Genomic DNA, 20,366 nt, shown 5'->3' on the forward strand with positions numbered 1-20,366 from the left:
CAAGGTGAGGGGTTACAGCCCTGGCAACCCAAACCCCATCATTACTGTCACGCGCATCGATGCATCATCAGAATGAGATGAGAGTGGGAGCGAATGCAAAGACGGAAGCGACCGTTTTTCTTTTTTTTGGAGTGGACCAACGACAAATGAAATTTCTTATTTGCATCCGTGAAAGCTTAATCCCTAACCGCTGCATAATGCAGAGCTCAACTCATAGCCTTTAGAGTAATCAGAGTCAGTGGGGCATGCTGCTCATAGCATGCACTCTCTCACACACACACACACACACACAACCTGTAGTTCAATCTGAAAGAATAGGAAGCTAATATTATGAAAAGCCACTGCAATAAATAGTACCAAAATATTTTATTGAAAAGGGTTTTTTTTTTCCATTTGTAACAATATCAAAAATACATTTTTATGACTAAACATCAGATGACGAGTCCCATACTGTTATAAAACATACAGAACAGCAGCTCGTCCTCTACACAGCAAATAGATGTTTCACAGGTTAAAATAGTCTTCTTTTAAATAAAATTAGGATTTTGTTTTACATTGTTCAGCCATGTTGCTTTTAAAGTGATGATGTAATCAGTGACAGGTCAAGGTAATCTGATCCTAACAAGCCAATTGGGTTGATTGGCTTTCTTACACTACACTAATGACCGACACACAAACACTACAGGTATTACTTCTGTCATCCTCGGAGGACAAAGGGCTGATCTTAAGACGGAAAAGCAACACATTCACATTAACCGGAAGACAAACAGATGCCTGTGTATATCACAGCGACAAATATATTACAATACAAAAGACTCGTGACAAAAAGGACGAAGAGGTCATCACAAAAATGGAAATGTTTTCTCTGGTTTAAGTAGATCAGTTCTGTTCGTCGATGGGTCTGCGACAATAAGGACAGCAGTTGTGCTGAAGCATCAGGAGCTCATAATCCTCACTGTGAAACATCTACGAGGAAACACAAAGATAAGAGCATCAGAACAGCCCAGAATAAACAGATCTGATCGCAAATGCTGTACAGAGCAACATGAAAGAAAAGCTTTGTGTGCGGTTCACACCAGGTTGTGGTGGTGGCCCGTGTGGTCTTATGAACGCCGTACCTTGAAGCAGGTGGGGCACATGGTGATGCTCACGTCGGGCAGCAGGGAGCGGAAGTATTCCCATTTGAGCGGCCTGGGCCAGCGTTTGATCAGGACGTCCCTCCTGCTCATGGAGCGCAGCACCAGGCGACTCACCTTGACGGGGACAAAGGTGGAGCCCCCCTGCTGTTTGGACGCACACACACGGACACATTATGGACCCCGTCCTTTTACCCTCTCCAGCTGGTTTTGCCCAGTTGGCGGAATATTAAATGGTCTCATCACCCTGCCTTACCTCGAAGCTCATTTTGGCTGTGAACGGGTCTTCCTCTGCGTCATCCAAACCGTCATCCAGCCTCAAAGCCTGCAGCTCTGAATTTGGTGTGTTAAGAACGAATAGCGAACACATTTCAATAACATATTTTATCTGTTGTGTGTTTTCTGTTATATATCAAGACGGGGGGAAAACAAACTATATGAAATAATCCCTCAGAGACTATTCCAAGAATGAATGTTCAAAATGCCGATCAGTCGTGCCTGTCAGTCACATTGTGGCTCTGGAAGGACAGAGCAGACCTCAGTGCCCTTGAGTGTCTGTCGGCTAATGCAGGTTAATCCCTGCACTAGGGCTGTGGCTACGGCTCTTGGAGGGGTTAGTGTCATTAAGATGAGACAGGAGAGCCTCGCTAACCCTATTAGCCCAAGGAGCTGAGATGACTTAGCTCTGACAGCTTACCCCACCAGCACAGAATCGAGGCCAACGCAGACTAAACAGCTTCTTAGAGCTGTCACAAGGCGGAGGCGAGTCACGTGCTTCGCTTCCAAGAGACGTGCGAGGGCAGGGATGCAGCCTCTCAGGACCAGCAGAGCGGGGAGTTAATAATTCATACAGAGCATCCGAGTCATCTGTTACCGCATATGAGCACACAGAGGGACATAGTCTAGCTGATCAAAGGATACCGCCGTTGTCCATATCCTGCCAGCGCGCATCCCTCTGATCCGTGTGGGGAACTTCCAAGTCAATCAGAGACACGGCCTCCTCGTCACTTATGCCCTCCTCCAGGTAGAACTGCACCAGAGGCAACACCTCTGCACACAAGGAAGATACGCCACGTTACAAAAACAAAAAAAAGGACTCCTCTCTGGCGAATATACCGTGTGCACCAATGCGTTGGCGTGTCACTGACCATATGAGGAGGCCGAGTAGATGAAAGGCTGCCTGCAGTTGATGCACACGCTCCCCTGGTTGTTCAGCAGGGGGTTGTTGGTGGAGCAGCGGTAGCACATCATGCCCTCAATCAGGTCCTGCAGTAAACACACGGCAAGTTAAAACAGCGTGACCGCTTTAATGATCGGAGAGTATTTATGAGCGATGTTTCAGAGGAAGTCGATACAGCCGGCATCTTTAAACGCACCTCGCTGTCGTGAAACGGTTTGGAGCGGATGTTGAGGCTGCCCAGCTCTATGGACTCCTGGAAGCGAGAGGGAACGTGCAGCTCCTGGAGTTTCTCGTAGGAATACCTGGCGAGTTTATACGCACCCAGTCTTCGACTCTGCTTGGCCAACGCATACAAGGTGTTACTGATAATAAAGGTGAAGGATATCTAACGCAAGAGGAGCAGCTGGAGCGGAATGCCGATTTCTAGATATCTAATTCAAAACAAGTTAATTTTCTATGTGGAAACATTTACACTTTTGTGCATTTATAAATAGCTGCATATTCCCTCATTTCTACAACTTAGTGAGTAGAACAAGAGGCATGCTGAGCCAGCAACATTGGCTGAGTGCCTTGGAAGTAATACCTTGTTGTGTGCGTGTGTACGCGTGTGTGTGTGTGTGTGTGTGTGTGTTTTTGTGTTTCGAGTTGAGGGAGTCGTTGCTTATTTGTATTTATATGGAGACGGATTGCTAAGAGCGGCGCTCTGAGAGCAGCAATGACAGGTCAATGAGTTGCAGCTGCAGCCGCTCTACGCTGGCACTCCTCCATCACCTAAAACTTAACACCACTCCTCTCCTTTCCTCTCCACTCAGCGACTCTCCAGCTCCACCCACACACCCAGATCTGTTGATAAATGCACGTCCTCCTATTGGGAAACTTGTTCGGTTGCGGCTTTTCTGTGACATTGTGTTTTATTGTTCAAATAGAGTCCAACGCATCCCCGCAGAAGTCTATAAAATCTAAGTTCAACGTTTTTTTTGGAACACCTCAGTTCGGCCGCACGGGATCCAGGCTGCTCAGCCCGATTTCCTCCTCAAAGGCTGGGCTTTCCTTCCTCATACTCTGCCTCAACTCTGTGTGTGTGTGTGTGTGTGTGTGTTTGTGTGAGACTGCATGGATTTTGTCTGTGTGGCTTTGTGTGTGTGTGTATTATTTCAAATTAAAGCCCATTGTTTAGTGTGTGTATCCGCACGCACAAAGTTCACTAATCACAGCATTTGTTTAGATAACGGAGAATGTGCAATCTCCTCCTCCTCCTCCTCCTCCACCCCTTCATCATCCCCCCTTTTCTTTCTCTCATCAGCATCATGGTTTCCGTAGTGGCGTCAACTCATTCATTTTCTGTCTCCCCCCCGACACATTATCATCACCGTCTCTGCCAATCTTGATTTCAGATTGGCATGTCTGTTCTTCCCCACACTACTTTCTTCTAAAAATATATTTGCTTGATATTTTTCGGAAGGACTACTTTCTCAAATGGAAGGATACACTTTAGAGATGCCTGGCGGTATGTCCTTGGTGAGGTTGTTCAGAAGGAACCTGCAGATGTTGAAGAGCGTCTCTGGCATGTGGGAACTGAAGGGCTCATCCTGGAGATAACAAACAGATCGAAAGACAGGATTGAAATATTAGTCTCGACAAAAAATTGGGTGGTTTACAGTTTTTTTTCCGAAAAGCTCCACCTCTGCTTTTCCCCTGCTTAATTTGTTCAGAGTGTCCATTTGCACCCGGGTGAGAATAGTCACACAGCAACTATTCGGCTATTTACACCCGGCCAAGATGAATATGCTACTTAACTTAGCGATAGTTGGCTGTCAGAAACAGTAATATTGCTCGTATGTAGAGCAACAAAGCAGGTCTAGGGAATAGAGTGTGGTTGGTGGATGGATCAACTTTAGGACTTTAATCCAGGAGATTGGTATTTGAGTCCTGTGAGAAGCCTATTTCTTCATCATTATTTTCAGTTTTCAGTCACAGTGCGGTTGCGTTTAGGAAACATATACATCTAGCAGGCTACATATACACGCAGCATTGTCAGCTACGGACACCCGGGTGCTTGTCTCTGACGTGCTTTATACATCCGGGTGTAAAAGGGAAAGATGAATTTGCGAGAGCAATCGTTAACCGCACTTTATCCTAAAGGTTGATCAGTCAAATAATTAGTGCCTGCCTGAGAGAGTTAAGGTGAGATATCGAGGGTTCCTGCTCTGGTCTGGATCACAGCGATGTGCCTCTCTATTGCTGAGCGTGTGCCCAAAGCCGAGCAGAGAGCTGAAACAACAAACTGAGGACGCTGACACAGGCCAGGTTGCCCATTGAGTGCTCATAAGCAGAGATTGCTTGTTTGTAAGTGGGTTAGGGGTGTGTGTGTGTGTGTGTGTGTGTGGGGGGGGGGGGGGGGGGGGGGGGGCTTGGAGAAGACCACTGGTCATCATGATCAATCAAGCAGCTGGTTACCACGCTGATAGGGATCAGGGAGGTTTCAGGAAGTGAACCACTTTGACCGTTGCATGAAGGGCATATCTATGATCAGCTACGTGTTCATCATCTCAACTTTTATGTGAAACATTTGCAAAAACGTTTAATAATGGAGGTTCTTGAGAATTTCAATGGTCTCACCCTGAACTTAACATCCTCAACTCTCTTTTGTTCGCCTTACCCAACGACCACTGTGCACATTTTCTATTTGTCCTTTACCCTAAGTCCCTTTTTCCTTTTTTTTGGGGGGGGATTGACATAATCTTGCAGAGCCAGACCTCCTCCTTGTCAAAGCCACAGCGGTCTCAAGAAATGTGAGCACAAAAGTTGATTAGAAAATGGGCAGAAACGCAGTGGGCTGTCAGTATCCTTCCATGTTAAAAAAAAAAAAGAAGAACATTCTAATTTTGGAACATGAATGTGTTTGTGCCCAAACAGAAACCTGAACCACATAGCAGGTACTGTTTCCAGAGCTTTCAATCTGACAGCCAATCACATGGCTGCCTCCTGATTCCCCCCCCCCCCCCCCCCACAGACTTTTGTCTGGTCTGGCTTTGAAAGATTAGGGCTGACAAAGTATCGCGTTCTCACCGTGTAGCGCTGAATGGAGCGATAGACATGGTAGAACTCTGCAAGACGCTGAAAACGCTCAAACTTCTTCAGCATTTCGTCCTTCTGGTCTTCGCTTTCTGCTCCGGACAAACACACACAGAGACGGACCAAGAGGATGAGGAGGAAACAATGAATGCATTAAGCATTACAGTAAAAAAAAATAACAGTGAAGATGGGTCTCACCTCTGGCGATGTCCAGACACTGCATAGACAGCATCCAGTAATAGTACCCTGCATCGTTGAACCTGTTCTCCACCACTGCATTGTGGGTAAGCTGCTCCAGGACTTTAACGGCTTCGTTCTGTCGGCCTGCCTTGTGAAATGCTGCGGAGTGACAGAAAGACAGACAGAAAGACAGAAGTGGTGATTGATGGATTGTTTATGATGTGCCCCTTGAGGCACAGCTGATATTTCAGGTGCCAATCTAAACCATCGTTCTTCATGGAGGGGTTTCTGGGGCGACGCCTTTGGTGCCAAGTTGTCGTTGTTGTGGTGTTTTTGCCCTGTGCTTCCCAGATGTTATTTCACAACCAAACACTAAGAAAGTATTATGACAGCTTAGTTCTTTAAATGACGTTTCAGTTTGAGCATGAAGTGCTCTTTTCTATTTAAAGTTGTTCAGCAACGGTGCCTCTCGTGTCCCGTTTGGCTTCGGCAAACATAGCTTCCATGAACTGGTTTTCTGTTGAATCTTTATTCTATCATATTAATAATGTAAAGAATAATAACAATCATGTGTGTTTATGAAAGTATAGGGCACAATACAAAAAGTTGAAAGAAATATGTCTGACGCACACTTCTAATATATTCTGTCTACAGTCACATCTGGAAAGAATCACTCGAGATTAGCTGTGATTTTTGATGCAATCGGATTATTTCACTACAGAACTTTACTGTGTACACACACACACACACACACACACACACACACACACACACACACACACACACACACACACACACACACACACACACACACACACACACACACACACACACACACACACAAACAACGAGCAATTTACACTTAATGAATAAAAGACTACGTTTTCTGTATGTAATAACTAACATAAGTCTTTTCCAAACAGGGAGGTTGCTCCTGAATATGAAACACCGAAGCACTTTGACGGTTAAGCCCTAATAAGCACGAGCACTATTCGTCATGTTCCCATCGGAGGGTAATTAGAGCCCCTCCCCCCCCACCACCACCACCACCCCCCCCCACCAGTGACCCTGCTCCTGCAACCACAGTGGGGGTCAGGACATATTAGTGGCAAATATTTATCAGTCTACCTAACTGGATAAAAACCACATTCATCTGCTGTTGGTTATTGTGAGGAAGCCCCCCCCCCCCCGCCCCACACACACACACACACACACACACACACAGTCGATGTGTAGGCCCATAACAGGAAGCAGGTCATGTGCATAATATTATGTAGATGGAGCTTTGCTAAACGTTGTGCTTTTTATTTAAAGTGCATTCACTTTTTCGATCCAATATGCAGTTTTTGCAAAAACTGTGAATGAATGAAACAGAAACATGACGACTATTAAAAGATATCTTCAAACTGAAGACATCTGTAATGAGCAAATAGTGAGTAAGCCTTTAAGGTGATGATAAAAAAAATGCAGCAGAGCCAATAAAATCTCTCGACGGAGCCCCGGAGGGTCAGGAACCACGTTTTAGCTTCAAGCCCCCAAAATATGTACCCGACCAATTCAGCCTTTAGTGTTGTAATTTGTTATTGAGAAGCACCGGCGTAGTGGACGGGAGACAGACTGGAATCCTGAGACTCAATTACAGTTAATCGAGTAACACAATACTGCGTCACTAAAATACACACAATCAGCAAAACCCATGACCGTAAGCAAAGTCCAACGCGATCAGGCCTGTTCAGCCATGAGTTCACTGTCGAGGCAGGCAGAGGAAGATTATGTACGAGAGGAAATACGCCTGCTGAGATCATAATTATAAATCTATGAGCTGATTATAACTATGGTTACAGTTGGTAATCATCATCAGAGCCGCTTGTAGGACTGGTGATTAGAGGCACGCATGCATGTCATTCAGCTAACAGGCAGCTCGGGCTCTGTGCTGCTCGGCTCCAGCAAAGAGGATCACGTTTTACAGTGAACACGGAGAGTCTCTGCGTCCAGAGCTGGCCGGGCTTTATCGCTCCCATGTGTAAACATTTGCTGTGGACTTTAATGAAACATACATTTTTAACAGGAACGTCAATGTGTGCACTGGAGAGTCCCTAATAGGCTGACTGAAAAGGTGAAAGCGGAGCCCCGCAGGCGACGCAAACTCACCTTTTTGCGCCTCCTCAAAGCGGTCGTTCTCCGCCAACCACTGGGCGTAAGGCACGAAGACGTCATTTCTGAACTGGGGGTGCTTCTCCACTAGCGAGAAGGCCTGCGAAGCGGACAGGCGAGAGCAAAAGAAGAGAGTTTTAATGCAGTGACACGTTGACTGTTATATGAAGCGGACAGCGTCAGACTGCCCTGAGGAGAAGACGACTGAACTACTGTTGCCACACACATTATTCAAAGAAACACACATTACTTCCAGTCAAAACATCGCAACGCGGCATTATTAACGAGTTCAGTTGAGGAGCTAAATTGATTTCACGCTCAATTAGAACTACAACTGCGGCTCTTGCACTTTTTTTTGAATGACGGGATATAAAAGAGCTGTCGGAGTGCGCTCCGGACACACATTTGCCCGTCACAGTGACTGAGTAATCTAAATGTCCTGTGGTAAAACCTGAGCCAAGAAACACACACCAGTCATAACATACAGTAAAAGAGCGAAAGTGTGTGTGTGTGTCTCCAAGGCCTGTGAGCCCAAAGCCATTTAAAGAACTACTTTGTTGTAGAGAAGAGTGGGAGCAGTGAATAGCATCCATATGGCCCATGTTGTAAGTCAGTCTGGGCTCCGTCCCGTCTTGGTGTCCACCTCCCCCAGTGAGGCACATAAAGCCCAATAGTTCCCTCAACCTCCGCCTCCCTCCCCTCCCCTCCCTCCCCTCCCTCCGCCTTTTCTTTTTTTTTCTCTCTCTCTGAGGATCAAATAAATATCCGGGAAGCCCTCCTCACACACTACAGCAGAAGCATGTGATCGTGATTTGATGTTCTGTTTTTGGCTCTGCTTGTTTCAGCATGCAAATCGCCAATGTGCATCTCTGTAACGCCTTTAACTCAATTTAAGACGGCAGATGGATTAAAGAAAGGCTATATTTTATTCTTGTCTGAGCAGCATGATCCGCCCTGATGGAGGAATTCGATTGGAAGCAGAATGGAGCCTTAAGCTGATGCTCTTTCAGCGCAGTAGAGCGTCTTTTGTGCTTCTCACTCAGTAATCATCATGTGGGCATGGATTCAGAGAAATCCAAAAGCTGGATGATTAGCGAGTGTGTGTGTGTGGTTTGTCAGTGCATTATATCAGGCAGATGTATTCTTATTGTTTTCATTGAGCCGTGGTTATTTGAACAAATACAATATGCTTTTCTGGCCGTGAGCATGGAGTGGTTTATGATATGGGTTTTCTGAGTGCCACGGCAGTTTATTTAGCGCGGCCCTATGTGGTTCACATTATATTTATGCGATCGTCTCGGTACATTCTATATATAAGCCATGATGAGCGGAGCAGGTGTGCCTCCTGTGTGCATTAAGTGTGTCAGACCTCTTCCCAGTGCCAGGTTTCCACATGCAGCTGCACGAGGGCCTGCAGGTCCCCCATCTTGGAATAAGTCTCCGAGGCATAGCCGTGGTGCTTCAGCCTCTTGAAGTGGAGCGCACACTTCGCCAGCGGTTCGCGTTCAGCCTTGTCCAACTTCCGAGCGATGTCGATCAGCCTGGATTAAGGAGGGGAGAGGAATGAGCGCACGCAGAGAGTGCAGATAAACCCCTACATGGTGGTGGGGGGGGGGGGGTGAATTATTCTGATGAACCCAAAAAGAATAGAAGCCAGTCGCGGTCACTGGCTAAATCAGAGTCAGGTTAAAGAGCCCCGACTCTGTTCTGCTGCAGTGTTTGTAGTGCTGACCCACTCGTAGCACCACATGGGTCAGATGGAGTCAGAGGGGAGTTCTGATATGACCACCAGACCACGGGGCTTATCAGTGTGTCTGGTTTTCAACAGCACACACTCACACCCCACATTCCCACTCTGCATGTATGAGTGAAAGCTAATAGAAATGTAACAATTCCCTACGCACCCGTCTTATCCATCATAGCTTTCACTCAGCACATGAAATATACATTTTACTGATCCTCAGAGAGACGCATGTTCTGGATATTTACTCGTGCTGCTGCTATGCAACACAGACTGCAAGTTACTGATCCCCTTTGGACATATCTCAAGACAATTAGTATCCGATATGTTTTCGGGGTTCTTTTCAGAAGAAAAGTTAAGTGACTATTTCTCCCTCATTGAAAAACTCCAGAAAAGTCTGTTCTCAGTGTGTGTGTGTGTGTGTGTGCGTGTGTAACAATAAGCAACACATATTTTTGAGGTTGGGAGGAACTTTAAACTTCAACACATCAAATCAGGAATCTGAATTGAATCTACATCTGGGTTCAAATGTGGCTCTTTGTTTTGTTTCCCAAGCTTTCAGAGATCTTAAAATCGTTGTTAGTTTTTCATATTGATTTTCAAGTTCCTGTATTAGTTTATAAGGCTCAACACGGCCTTGCATCAGACTACCTCTCAGAAGTGATTTTAGTTTGTGAACCAGTACGGCTCCTCAGATCCTCTGGTTCTTACAAAGCAGAACCAAAACATTTGGTGACGCTGCTTTTAGCAGCTTTTATGCTCCAAGCTGCTGGAACAGCCTTCTGACAGGAGCTGAGAATATGGATTTTATTTTTAAACAGAAACTAAAAACCAATTTATTCAGTCTGGCTTTTTTATATTTTATAATTTTATGTTTTTTATTGTTATTGCTTATTATTAAGTCTGATTTGATACAGTGTCTTGTGTATTTTTTATGCTATGGTTATAGTATTTACACTTATTTTATTATAGCATCATAATCAATTTATTCAGTGTTGTATTTTTTTATTTATCTATTTTTCTCTTAATCTAATTTGGTGTGCATCAGTCTCTTCATCTCTCCATTTTCATATTGTTTTCGTCTCGTCCATCGTTTTTAAAGCACTTTGAGCATTTGATTTGTTTAAAAAAGGTACAAAATAACAAAAACTTGATTATTATTCCACTAATGTTAAGAGTATTCAATTAAAGTCTGGACTGTAGATACCTAGAAAGAATGACATTTTAGATGGAGTGAAAAGTGTGAACATTTCTAATCATTAACTTCTTTTGTTCAGTTATTAACTAGAAAAAAGTGATCATTCAGAATATTCAAATAAGAATTATAGCTGACATTTGTAGATTTGGGGAAATCATGCACACAAATCTAAAAAGACTGCTTAGAAAAGGTTAAACCGGAATAACAGTGTATCTCGTGTGTGAAGGATTGTTTCACAGTGACTGGCACCTACATGTCTTCCCAGCCGTGTTCCCCTATGATGTCTATGGCTTTGAGATGTTCTCCTGCTGACAGGTACATCTCCGCTGCTGCCCGGGGCTCCTTGCTGCTCTTAGCCCAGTCTGCCTGCTTGGTCATCAGGATCCGAGAGCTCTTTGGGTCTGTCGCTCCAACGAAATCCTGCGAGAAAGACACACGCAGTTACAAATGTATTAACATACCAATGGATAACTGGGAAATCCCCATTAACACTGGTTTATAAGCAAGGACTGTGATGTGGAAGGAGAGTGACGCTGATATCGAGGACCAGACGCCGGGTCTGTACGGGAGAACTACCCCGACATCTCGGAATCGTTCACTTAATGGCGTCGTATTTGGCGTCGTATTATCAATGTAATATAACAATTTGTGGCATGTCTTCTCAATATCGCCCCCTGACATCGTAGGCTAGTCCTGTTTTATCTTCTTTAAGCTATACATGGCCAATAAAGTTGACATTCGGTCTGATATCAGGCAGCGCGCGGAGTCCAGTTCAGACCATGTGGGTCGAGGCCGAGACAGGAGGAAGAGAGTAACACAAACAGCAGGCGGCTAGCCCTCCGGTGTCCATCCTACCTAAAACAAACAGCCTGTAGGACCAGATGGCCACACAGCCACATAAATATACAACAGCCACATCAAACACACATACAATCTGATACGCGCGCGCGCGCGCACACAAATATACATGAACGAGTCGGTGGCGGTGTCGTCCGCTCCAGCAACGTGAATGTAAGGCTTGACGATCAAAGTGCCCGTCCCCGCATGTAAACGCAATAAAGCAGGAATTTATTTTCCCTCAACTCCAACTGACCTCCTCATCAAAGTGGTCATGTGAAAAGCAGACGCTCGTCTTATTTCTCTCCCTCTGTGCTCCATTTCCAACTCTAACTATGTGTGTAAGTTACCCATGTGGAGTACACGGATATGTCTGCACGGTGTGTGTGTGTGTGTGTGTGCACTGATCAGATGATATATGTGGAGATTCCAGTGATATATGAGGAGATGAAAGACAGACGGTAAAGGGGGTGGGGGCTTGTTTGAACACAGTGCAGGGCCCCAACTTGGCTTAACTGCGCATAATGAGGAAAAACATATGTTCTACAACCCCTAAAACATGCAGCGCTTTCCAGGTCGCTCTGTCCCATACCGATACAAAAGTATGTTTCACAGGCGCGCGCGCGTGTGTGTTTTTGTCAATCGATGATTCAATCACCTTGGCGTACTCGAACATGCGCAGGTCAGTGTACATGCTCAGGGCTCTGGATTCGTGGCCGGTGCGTTTGTAGAGCTTGGCTGCCTCGTGGAATTTCCCCTGGTAGGCATAGACGTCTGCCAGGAACAGCTCATTGTCGTTCTCGCCCCGCTTCTTCCTCTCCTGCAAATCAGTCAACACAAACACTGGCATGTGTGCAGAGATAAACACCCACATGCATGTACACACGCTCTCACACACACACACACACACACACAATGAGTCAAAAAAAAAACAGAGAAGGCACTAAAAACTTTTGGCTTGCAGGATGCAATCAGCATCGCCTCTGAGCGAACACTAAACTCTTACCCCATCAGTCTCAGCGAAAAAAACAGAACAAATAAAATGTTTATATCATACAATAAACATTTATTTCATATGACTGAACAAAGATGCTTTTACAGGAGAATATTTTCCCCTTTTCAAAAGAGAGAGCAGCAGAAACTTTCTCCAGACACAAAGTTGAAAAAAGACTTCTTTGCTCTGCATGCATATTGTCGAGGAATGTGTGTGTGTATGTGTGTGTCTGTGTGTGTGTACATTATTTCATTATTTGCTCTGCATGTGTGTGTATACTGGGCCTGAGGAGGTTATTCAGGATACAGGTTCCTCCCTTGCTCAAGAGGTTTTTAAGTGTAGCTCAGGGCAAAGGCCTTGCAATTAAAGGTGTGACGACCATTCATAATTGTGATTGACCCAGCATCCCCTCCGCCTGCTCTAAACATAATGACGTCACCTCTGGTTGGAGCAGAAATCGACAAAAAACAACAACACAATATTTAAGTTTTCTTAAGAGTAAGTATTACCTCGATGCTATTGATGAGCTCCAGGTAGCGCAGGTCTCTGATTCTAATGAAGGCCTGAAAATTGGGAAGACAAGAGATTATTTAGACGATGTTATGTGTTTTCTTTTTGCAGTACCAGCTTCATTAAAATCCTGCCTTATATATGTGAACATCTACCGAAGAGTCTGCAGAGGACATGAAGTCTTAAGAGTAAGGCCAAAAGCAAAAGTAAAAGCAAGGTACTGCCACCACATTTGGAGGTAGTTGCTGCTATTTGTACGCTTTTATGATTCTGCGAAGATAAAAGCAGTAGAATGAGCAGGTCGATGACACTGAATGATGTGTGTGTGTGTGTGTCTGTGTGTGTGTGAGAGTGTGTGTGAGACTGGCCTTCTTGGCGGTGTCAAAGTCGAGTCCCTCCAGGGCATCTGTGGCTAAATCCCTCCAGTCACTGTCGGTCACGCCCAGACAGGCGATCTGGTAGGCCTCCTTATACATCTTCCTCTCCAGGTACTGGTACATCGGCGCCGACTGAGCAGAGCAACAACGCCGTCAAAAAGCATGACAAGCAGCAGCAAACTAATCAATAAATAGGAAGACAACACATATTCACCACACACTTAGGTCAATAACTGTAGCAATCCATGACAGTCATATTTGTCTTTGTAGTACAAACAAATACCATGATATTAAAGATTCATTCAGGACGGGCTGACAACACGCCACACACCTGAGGCACCTCCACAGCCGACATGGAGTAGACGTGGAGACAGAAGATCTTGGAGCCGTTGTAGCCGACCATGAAGCCCTGCATCTTCTGCTGGTGAACGGGAAAGTTGCTGGCCTTGATGTTGAGGTAGCCGTTGCCAGAGAAGCACAGCATGTCCTCACACTGGGTGTTCCAGGCCACGCTGTTAGCATTTGGCTCCTACAGGGAGAGCAAAGAGAGAGGAGGCAGGTGAGGGAGGGTAGCGGGGGACACGAGGTCTAGAGGTGACCGTGGGACACGGACCAGACAGGGGGTACATGAGTATATGTGCCTAATGCAACAATAACACATACATGTTTCTATTTTATCCCGTCCCCTTAACCCTCTCCACCGGCCCCGCTGACCTGAAAAAGCAGCTCTTTGCTGTTGATGTCATAGACCAGCAAAGTGTTGTGCTCGTCCACCACAGCCAGCTTATTGCGGGAGGAGCTCATGTCCAGGCAGCGCACCGAGGTCGACAGCTTCAGCAGCGTGATGGGAAACAGGTTGTCGACGAATATCTTCAGGATCTACGTCACAAAATAAAACGACGACAAGCAGAGCAGAAATGGAAAACCTTCCTCCGAGAAGAAAAGACCTCACTTTTATGTTTGAATTCCCGGAGCACTGGCTTGTGAGCACGGGAGTCATTTTGTCAGGTTACTTAATGTGGGGCTGTATTTTCCCAAGATACTCACAGCACCATTCTTTAGGCCGACTAATAGGCCCTCTCTGCCCGGCGAACCACCAATCACTTTGATGTAGCGAATTAGAGACTCCATCACCCATTCTTTTTCCTTGATGCTGGTGAAGGACAGACACTGGAGCCTCTTCTCCTGCGAGAGCAGAGCGGGGAAAGGTGAGACCACAATTACATTTAACACACGGAACACTGAGCAAATTATTCAGTTTATTTGTATTACTTCACAGTCTGTTCATCACGTCCTGTACCTTATTTAAACATACTCAGCAATGCCGAACAATTCTGAGCACGTTGTTCATTTAAACATTGCAAAGTGCGGCTCAGCGGCAGAAAGAAATGCAATGAAGATAAACAATGATTTGATTTGACACAGCCGTGCACAAGCACGGCCCATATATATGCTCTAAAAGCTGTCTGAGGCATGAAACACAGGCCCGCGAGAGACATCTGAAGCACCTCTGTCTCACACAGGCAGATTTAAAAGGAAATAACCTGAGTGTTATGGCTGCTCCTCCTCCCTACCAGCCTCTGTCAAACACATAAGAGACAAGAAGCAGAGAGGAAGCCCAAGAGACACCCACTGGTTCAACAGACTGTGGTCCTTCCCCTCCGTTCAGCTGTCTCGCTCTATCCAGTTTGAAGACGGTTGAGAAGGGGAGAGAGCGAGACGGAGGCTGAAGAGCACATGCACAGCTGGAGCATTCTGCAAACTAGGCAGAAACATCTGGGAAACCAGCACTTGCGTGATATTATCATTCTTCACAGGGCTGTTTGGGCTGGTATCGAATGGCTGAACACTGACTCACTCCGCTTCCATCACGCTAATAGTTCTCAAATGTCTCTACGGCCTCTTGCGCAATCTGTCAAGTGTGCATTAGTGTCAGACAAAGAACCGGAGTGACACTCCAGGTCTGAGAAGCATAATAAGAAAAACTGTCTCATTACGTGAGGAAAGACCCAAAAACACAAACAGGCTCCAGGAGAAGCGAGCGAGACATTTTAAGTAATCAAATTTAAACGAGTGTTTTGAATGGTTTGTTTTTATGAGCATTCCACCGCACAACCACTGCGCAAGCATGTCTCCTCTGACCTGACACAGGATGATGTGCTGGGAACAGACCACCAGCAGGTTGCATTCAAACTTCCTGCAAATCTTCTCCTTGATCCGGTAGTGCATGTCTGAGGAGTCGTCCGAGTAGAGCTCATAGATGAGGATCTTCTCGGGCAGCTGGATCGCGAGGCGGTTTCTGTAGATGGCGATCTTCTTCACCAGCTCACGGCACTTTATCCGTACTAGGGAAAGACGGAAATGAAAGGAGAGAGTGGACATTTTAAGTGTTATTTATCTTAGCCGATGCGTCCTGTTGAATCTCAACAGGTCCTCTATGATGAACTCAATATCCTGGAGCTCAAGCAAAAGTGCACCTTTTTGTTCAGTGATGAGGTGCTGGACAATGACATCAGTCATGCTGTCCCTATAAGCATAGCGATCCTTGTAGAGGCCGTGAACTGTACTGAAGATAAGTTGGTAGCAGGCGATGGTCCCATCCTGGCAGGCCAACACCTAAAGAGAAGAGATAACAATGTAGCAGTACATCCTATTAACACCTCTAAGAAAAGACTGAAAGAGTGGGAAAATGTTCCTGTTGCTAAAGCATCTACACAGTGGAACCGAGAGAATCTGCCAGCAGCCATTTCTCTCCTGTATAACCCATCACTTTCAGCTAAATATAGTGAAAGGGAGGAAAAAAAAAGTTGCTAAGGTGTTACAGTTAAATGAAATGACTTGCGTATCAAACGCAGACTGACACTCTGAATAGACGGTCTGAGCTTTATCACTGTTTTGCATTACATTTGCTCACCTCCTTTCTCACTCTGACATGCACTATTATTTAAGGGGTAATGATCATTTCTCCAGACGTGTAGCTGTAACAAGCTGTGGACCCACCACAAAGTTGGAGTCGGGCTTAACCCGGCACGTCCACACCCAGGCGGTCTGCTCTCCAATGGTGCCGAGCCGCACACCGTCTTTAGTGTAGAGGGACGCCTGTTTATCGGAGCCCCCCATGACTATATACTCGCCCTTGGAGAAGTAGCTGACGCAACAAGGGTCATAGGTGAGAGCCCTGTCTTTTCCAATCTGAGAGAGAGACAAAGAAAGAAGAGGGACATTAACCGAAGAATAAAAGTATCATTCCTGGTATTTATTGCCCGGGGGCCTGGGCCAACACCTCCCACTGTCTGGGCCCGACACACATCAAAGAGTACATTCAACCATCCCTTTGTGTGTTTGATGAAACGATAGACATAAAAGTTTTTTTTTTTTTCCTCCGGTTTTAACAACCTCTATTGTATTAATGTTCAAAGACAATATGTGCAACGTATCAGACCCTCTCAACTCTGTGCATCTGTTACTCCTCACTGTCGGACACGCAGTTCTTTTCTTTCATTGCAAACAATTCCTGGTGTTGTAATCAAAACAGAATGTTCACTTAAATAAATAGGCCAATGACAATATATGAGCCAACAGGCAGAGTAATGAACTGTGCATATTTGTCTATAATTACGGTAATGCCCACAGGGAATTCAGGAGGAAAGAGGGACAGTGAGGGGGCAATTATAGCATAGCAGGATCACTTCCAATGTACTGTTATGGTTCCAATAGAGCCTGACAGTCTTATTACAACAGGAAATGCGGCTCTTAAACTCAGTTAAGTGTTCCCAATACCATGTATTTTGGGCAGATAAAGAGACTTCTTAGTGAGCTGATAGCGTTAGTCTTCTGGTATTTTCCATGCCAGGTAATGAGGCCGCCTATATTTGGTCATCTAAATGTACTTTTGAACAGTTCGAAGTGGCAAATGTGCTTTATTAGAACATGTCGCACAAGCAAGAGTGCGTATGCTTATGTATACTTTCCAAGTCACCGTGTTAGGCATATGATGTACATAGACCTGTGGTGCTCACCTGCTTTCCACTGAGCTGATAGAAGGACAGCTTCTGACCCCAGTCTGCCACAGCCAGAATGTCATTGTGCTCATCCCTGTGAAAATACAACAGAAATGACTTTAGCCATAAGCCGTCCTGTCAACATACTGTACGAGTGGCGCTTTGGTTGTTTAGGTAATGATGACGGTGTTAATAAAAGCTCCCTTCAACTAGGGGACGAATGGTCCAGCCCTTTCCCCTGACAACTGACAGATGTTTAGCTTCACCATGTTTGCATCCTGATGTTTAATTTGCTTATCGTGACTTTGCATTTGTCTTTATCGTTGCCTCGGTATCTATCCACGCAAGCCTGCGTGCTGAGCAGAATGCACCCTGTGTTAATGAGCAAGGCACCGAATCCCTAGCAGCAGAAGAGACACTATTCACTGGCTGACCTCAAGCTCAGACCTCCCCGTTATATTTCATAACTCCCTTGGAAGAGAGATTTTTCAAATCTCAATGGGACTATCCTTGTTAGATAAAATTGTTAAATAAATATATCTGTTTAACCTCCCTCCTGCTAATCTCCATCTTCCTGTGTGCCCTTCTCTCTCAATTAACCTGTTCAGCAGTCCTCTGTTATGGCTACAGCTGTACTCCTGGCTTAGACTGTAGGGGGCATCAAAGGACATGGACAGCGGATCCGAAGCGTCAAACTTCCAATACTCGCTGGTTGACCGCTGCCACCTGCTGGCCCCACACAAGCTGTTCACTTAAAATGCAAAGTACTCTCAATAGCACATCAGCTCTAAGAGAGTGTGTGTGGGGCATTAAATCAAGTAAAGTGGTGAAGATAAAGATGTTATTTTCTTTATTTAAAGTATGCTGCAATAATGAATGAAGACTAACTTGGAGGGGTTCCAGGCTATGGACCAGATAGGAGAAGAGGAGCCTCCTGGACGCTCGATCTTCACCTTCTCCTCTCCGTTCTTGTTCCGGATGCTCACCACTCCGTTCATCATGCCGAGGGCGAGGTACTGCCCGTCGTTTGTCCACCTTCAACCAAGTGCAAACCGTCAACATGAAACGTGTCACATTTAAAGCGCACCAATGTGCAGTTAGAACTACAAACCTCACTTACCCACAACATGTTATTTTGCTGCTCACTTTATGTTTGTTCACGGATTTTTGCTCCGGGGACCAGAGACCTGAGAATGTAAAGAAAAGATGTACTCAGATGTCCATGGGGACAATTTCTCCTTTGGAAAATATTCATAGGTTCATAGTTTATTATGCACAAGATCTTAAACTGCAGTATGGACTCAAAACTCATGGTGCACTTACCAAAGTCACCAGAAGAACAGGAGGCAAGTTGGTGAGTGACAGGGTTGTAGGCAATGCACTGGATAGAGTCATTGTGACTACAGAGAACACAGAAGAAAAGATGAAGTAATACATTAAATACATGTAGAGGGATGAATATAAGCGACACTTACGTGTATCTCAAAATACCCTCCAGTTTAGAAGTCCAGATGATGATGCTTTTGTCAGCTGACCCCGAGGCAAACCTTTTACCTGCAGAAGAACAAAGTTAGTATGATAACAATGACGACTGATAAAGGAAAGTGTAGTGTACGAATGGAAAGCCACTTGAGTACCATCTTTAGCATAGGCCACGCAGTACACGATGTCTTTGTGTCCTTTTAAAGGCTGGATAATAGCTCCATCGGCTACGTCATAAACCTGCAACAGAAGTTCAATACATTAGATGTAATATTAACAAATGTATTCTTTAGATATATGTTTAGAAATCAGGAAAGCCTTACGAGGACACGGAGCCCTGCAGCGATGATGAGCTGGCTGCCATCTGGCTTGAAGGCAAGGTCATAAACACTGCAAAAAGAAATAATGGATTCTCACTCAACGATGATGTCATATATTAAGGAAACATGATCAATATTCATGGGTTCCAGCTTCTCAAATGACTCAGTTTCTTGAATAATTGTAAACTGAATATCTTTGGATGCATCTCTGGATTTTGGACTGTTGATCAGACAAAACTAGAAATTTGAAGAAGTTGAGCTTTTCTGTTTAATTTGTATTTTTATTTGTTGATTTTACAAAATTATTTTACTATACACACACACACACACACACACACCCACACACACACACACACACTATTTTATTTATTTATTTTTATCGTATCAACTGTCTCACTGAGCTTTGTTATTTTATTGTCTTGCTTTTGCTGCTTTGTCTGTCAAAGCACTTTGTAAACCGTTTTTAAAGGTGCTATATAAATAAAGTTATTACTTTCTTCATTTTTGTATCCATCAGTTTAAAAGCTATGAGGTTTTTTTCAGAAGCAAAAAATGACAAATTAATCAATAATTAAAAGAATTAGTGTGATGCTTCTTGTTTACCTTGAAGATAGCAGTATGCCCAAATAAATTACATATATTGTTGTCAGATAGTTGATCTTTAATCCAAGCTGAGGATTGTTTACATGTAAATGTAACGTTACGTCAATAACAGCATCAAAGATGTAATGTTAGCTTCTGCAACAACCAACTAACTGAGCTAGCTGTTAGCTTCAACTTCACGTTGTATCCTAACAAATGTGACATGCTACACCATTGGTAGAGCAAATATCCTGCGTGACAAATACGGCAGAATAATCATAAAACAGCTTTAGTATCTGTCATTTGTGAACATTAGCTAATGCTAGCTAACGTTAGCCTGCTATCACTAGTTTACATAGCAACCGCCGTTGCTAACCACCTAGCGTTACGTCCCAGCATCGGGCCCCGGGTTGGACAGACTCTCACCATTGTTCACGAATCGTTTCTTTCCACGCTAGAACGGCTCTCATCTCCACCGGTATTTTAAACAACAACACGGTACCGGTGGGGTTTGTATCAACAGGTTGTGGTTGTTACTCGGGTTTTCGTACTAAGCTCCGTTTTCATGATTCGTTCTCACTGCGCAGACTCGGATCTGC

General features: G+C 44.8%; 1 protein-coding gene across 1 annotated transcript; it reads right to left on the minus strand.

Annotated features, from left to right (window-relative positions):
- Positions 1-495: 495 nt before the first annotated feature.
- Positions 496-20,315, minus strand: ift122 (intraflagellar transport 122 homolog (Chlamydomonas)). Its single transcript, XM_079183355.1, has 29 exons — positions 20,194-20,315; positions 19,189-19,255; positions 19,021-19,105; positions 18,859-18,937; positions 18,707-18,783; positions 18,504-18,570; positions 18,272-18,418; positions 17,402-17,477; positions 16,383-16,574; positions 15,860-15,998; positions 15,525-15,727; positions 14,430-14,567; positions 14,097-14,261; positions 13,714-13,911; positions 13,374-13,514; positions 13,005-13,058; positions 12,160-12,321; positions 10,918-11,084; positions 9,095-9,266; positions 7,723-7,825; positions 5,590-5,730; positions 5,386-5,483; positions 3,805-3,905; positions 2,513-2,678; positions 2,285-2,402; positions 2,058-2,186; positions 1,393-1,469; positions 1,119-1,283; positions 496-966 (listed from the first exon to the last, which is right to left on the minus strand). The coding sequence occupies exons 1-29, from the start codon at positions 20,235-20,237 to the stop codon at positions 880-882; spliced, it is 3,558 nt and encodes a 1,185-aa protein (XP_079039481.1). The 5' UTR covers positions 20,238-20,315; the 3' UTR covers positions 496-879.
- Positions 20,316-20,366: the final 51 nt, after the last annotated feature.

Source organism: Pholis gunnellus (assembly GCF_910591455.1).
Source record: "Pholis gunnellus genome assembly, chromosome: 2".
Lineage (NCBI taxonomy): Eukaryota > Metazoa > Chordata > Actinopteri > Perciformes > Pholidae > Pholis > Pholis gunnellus.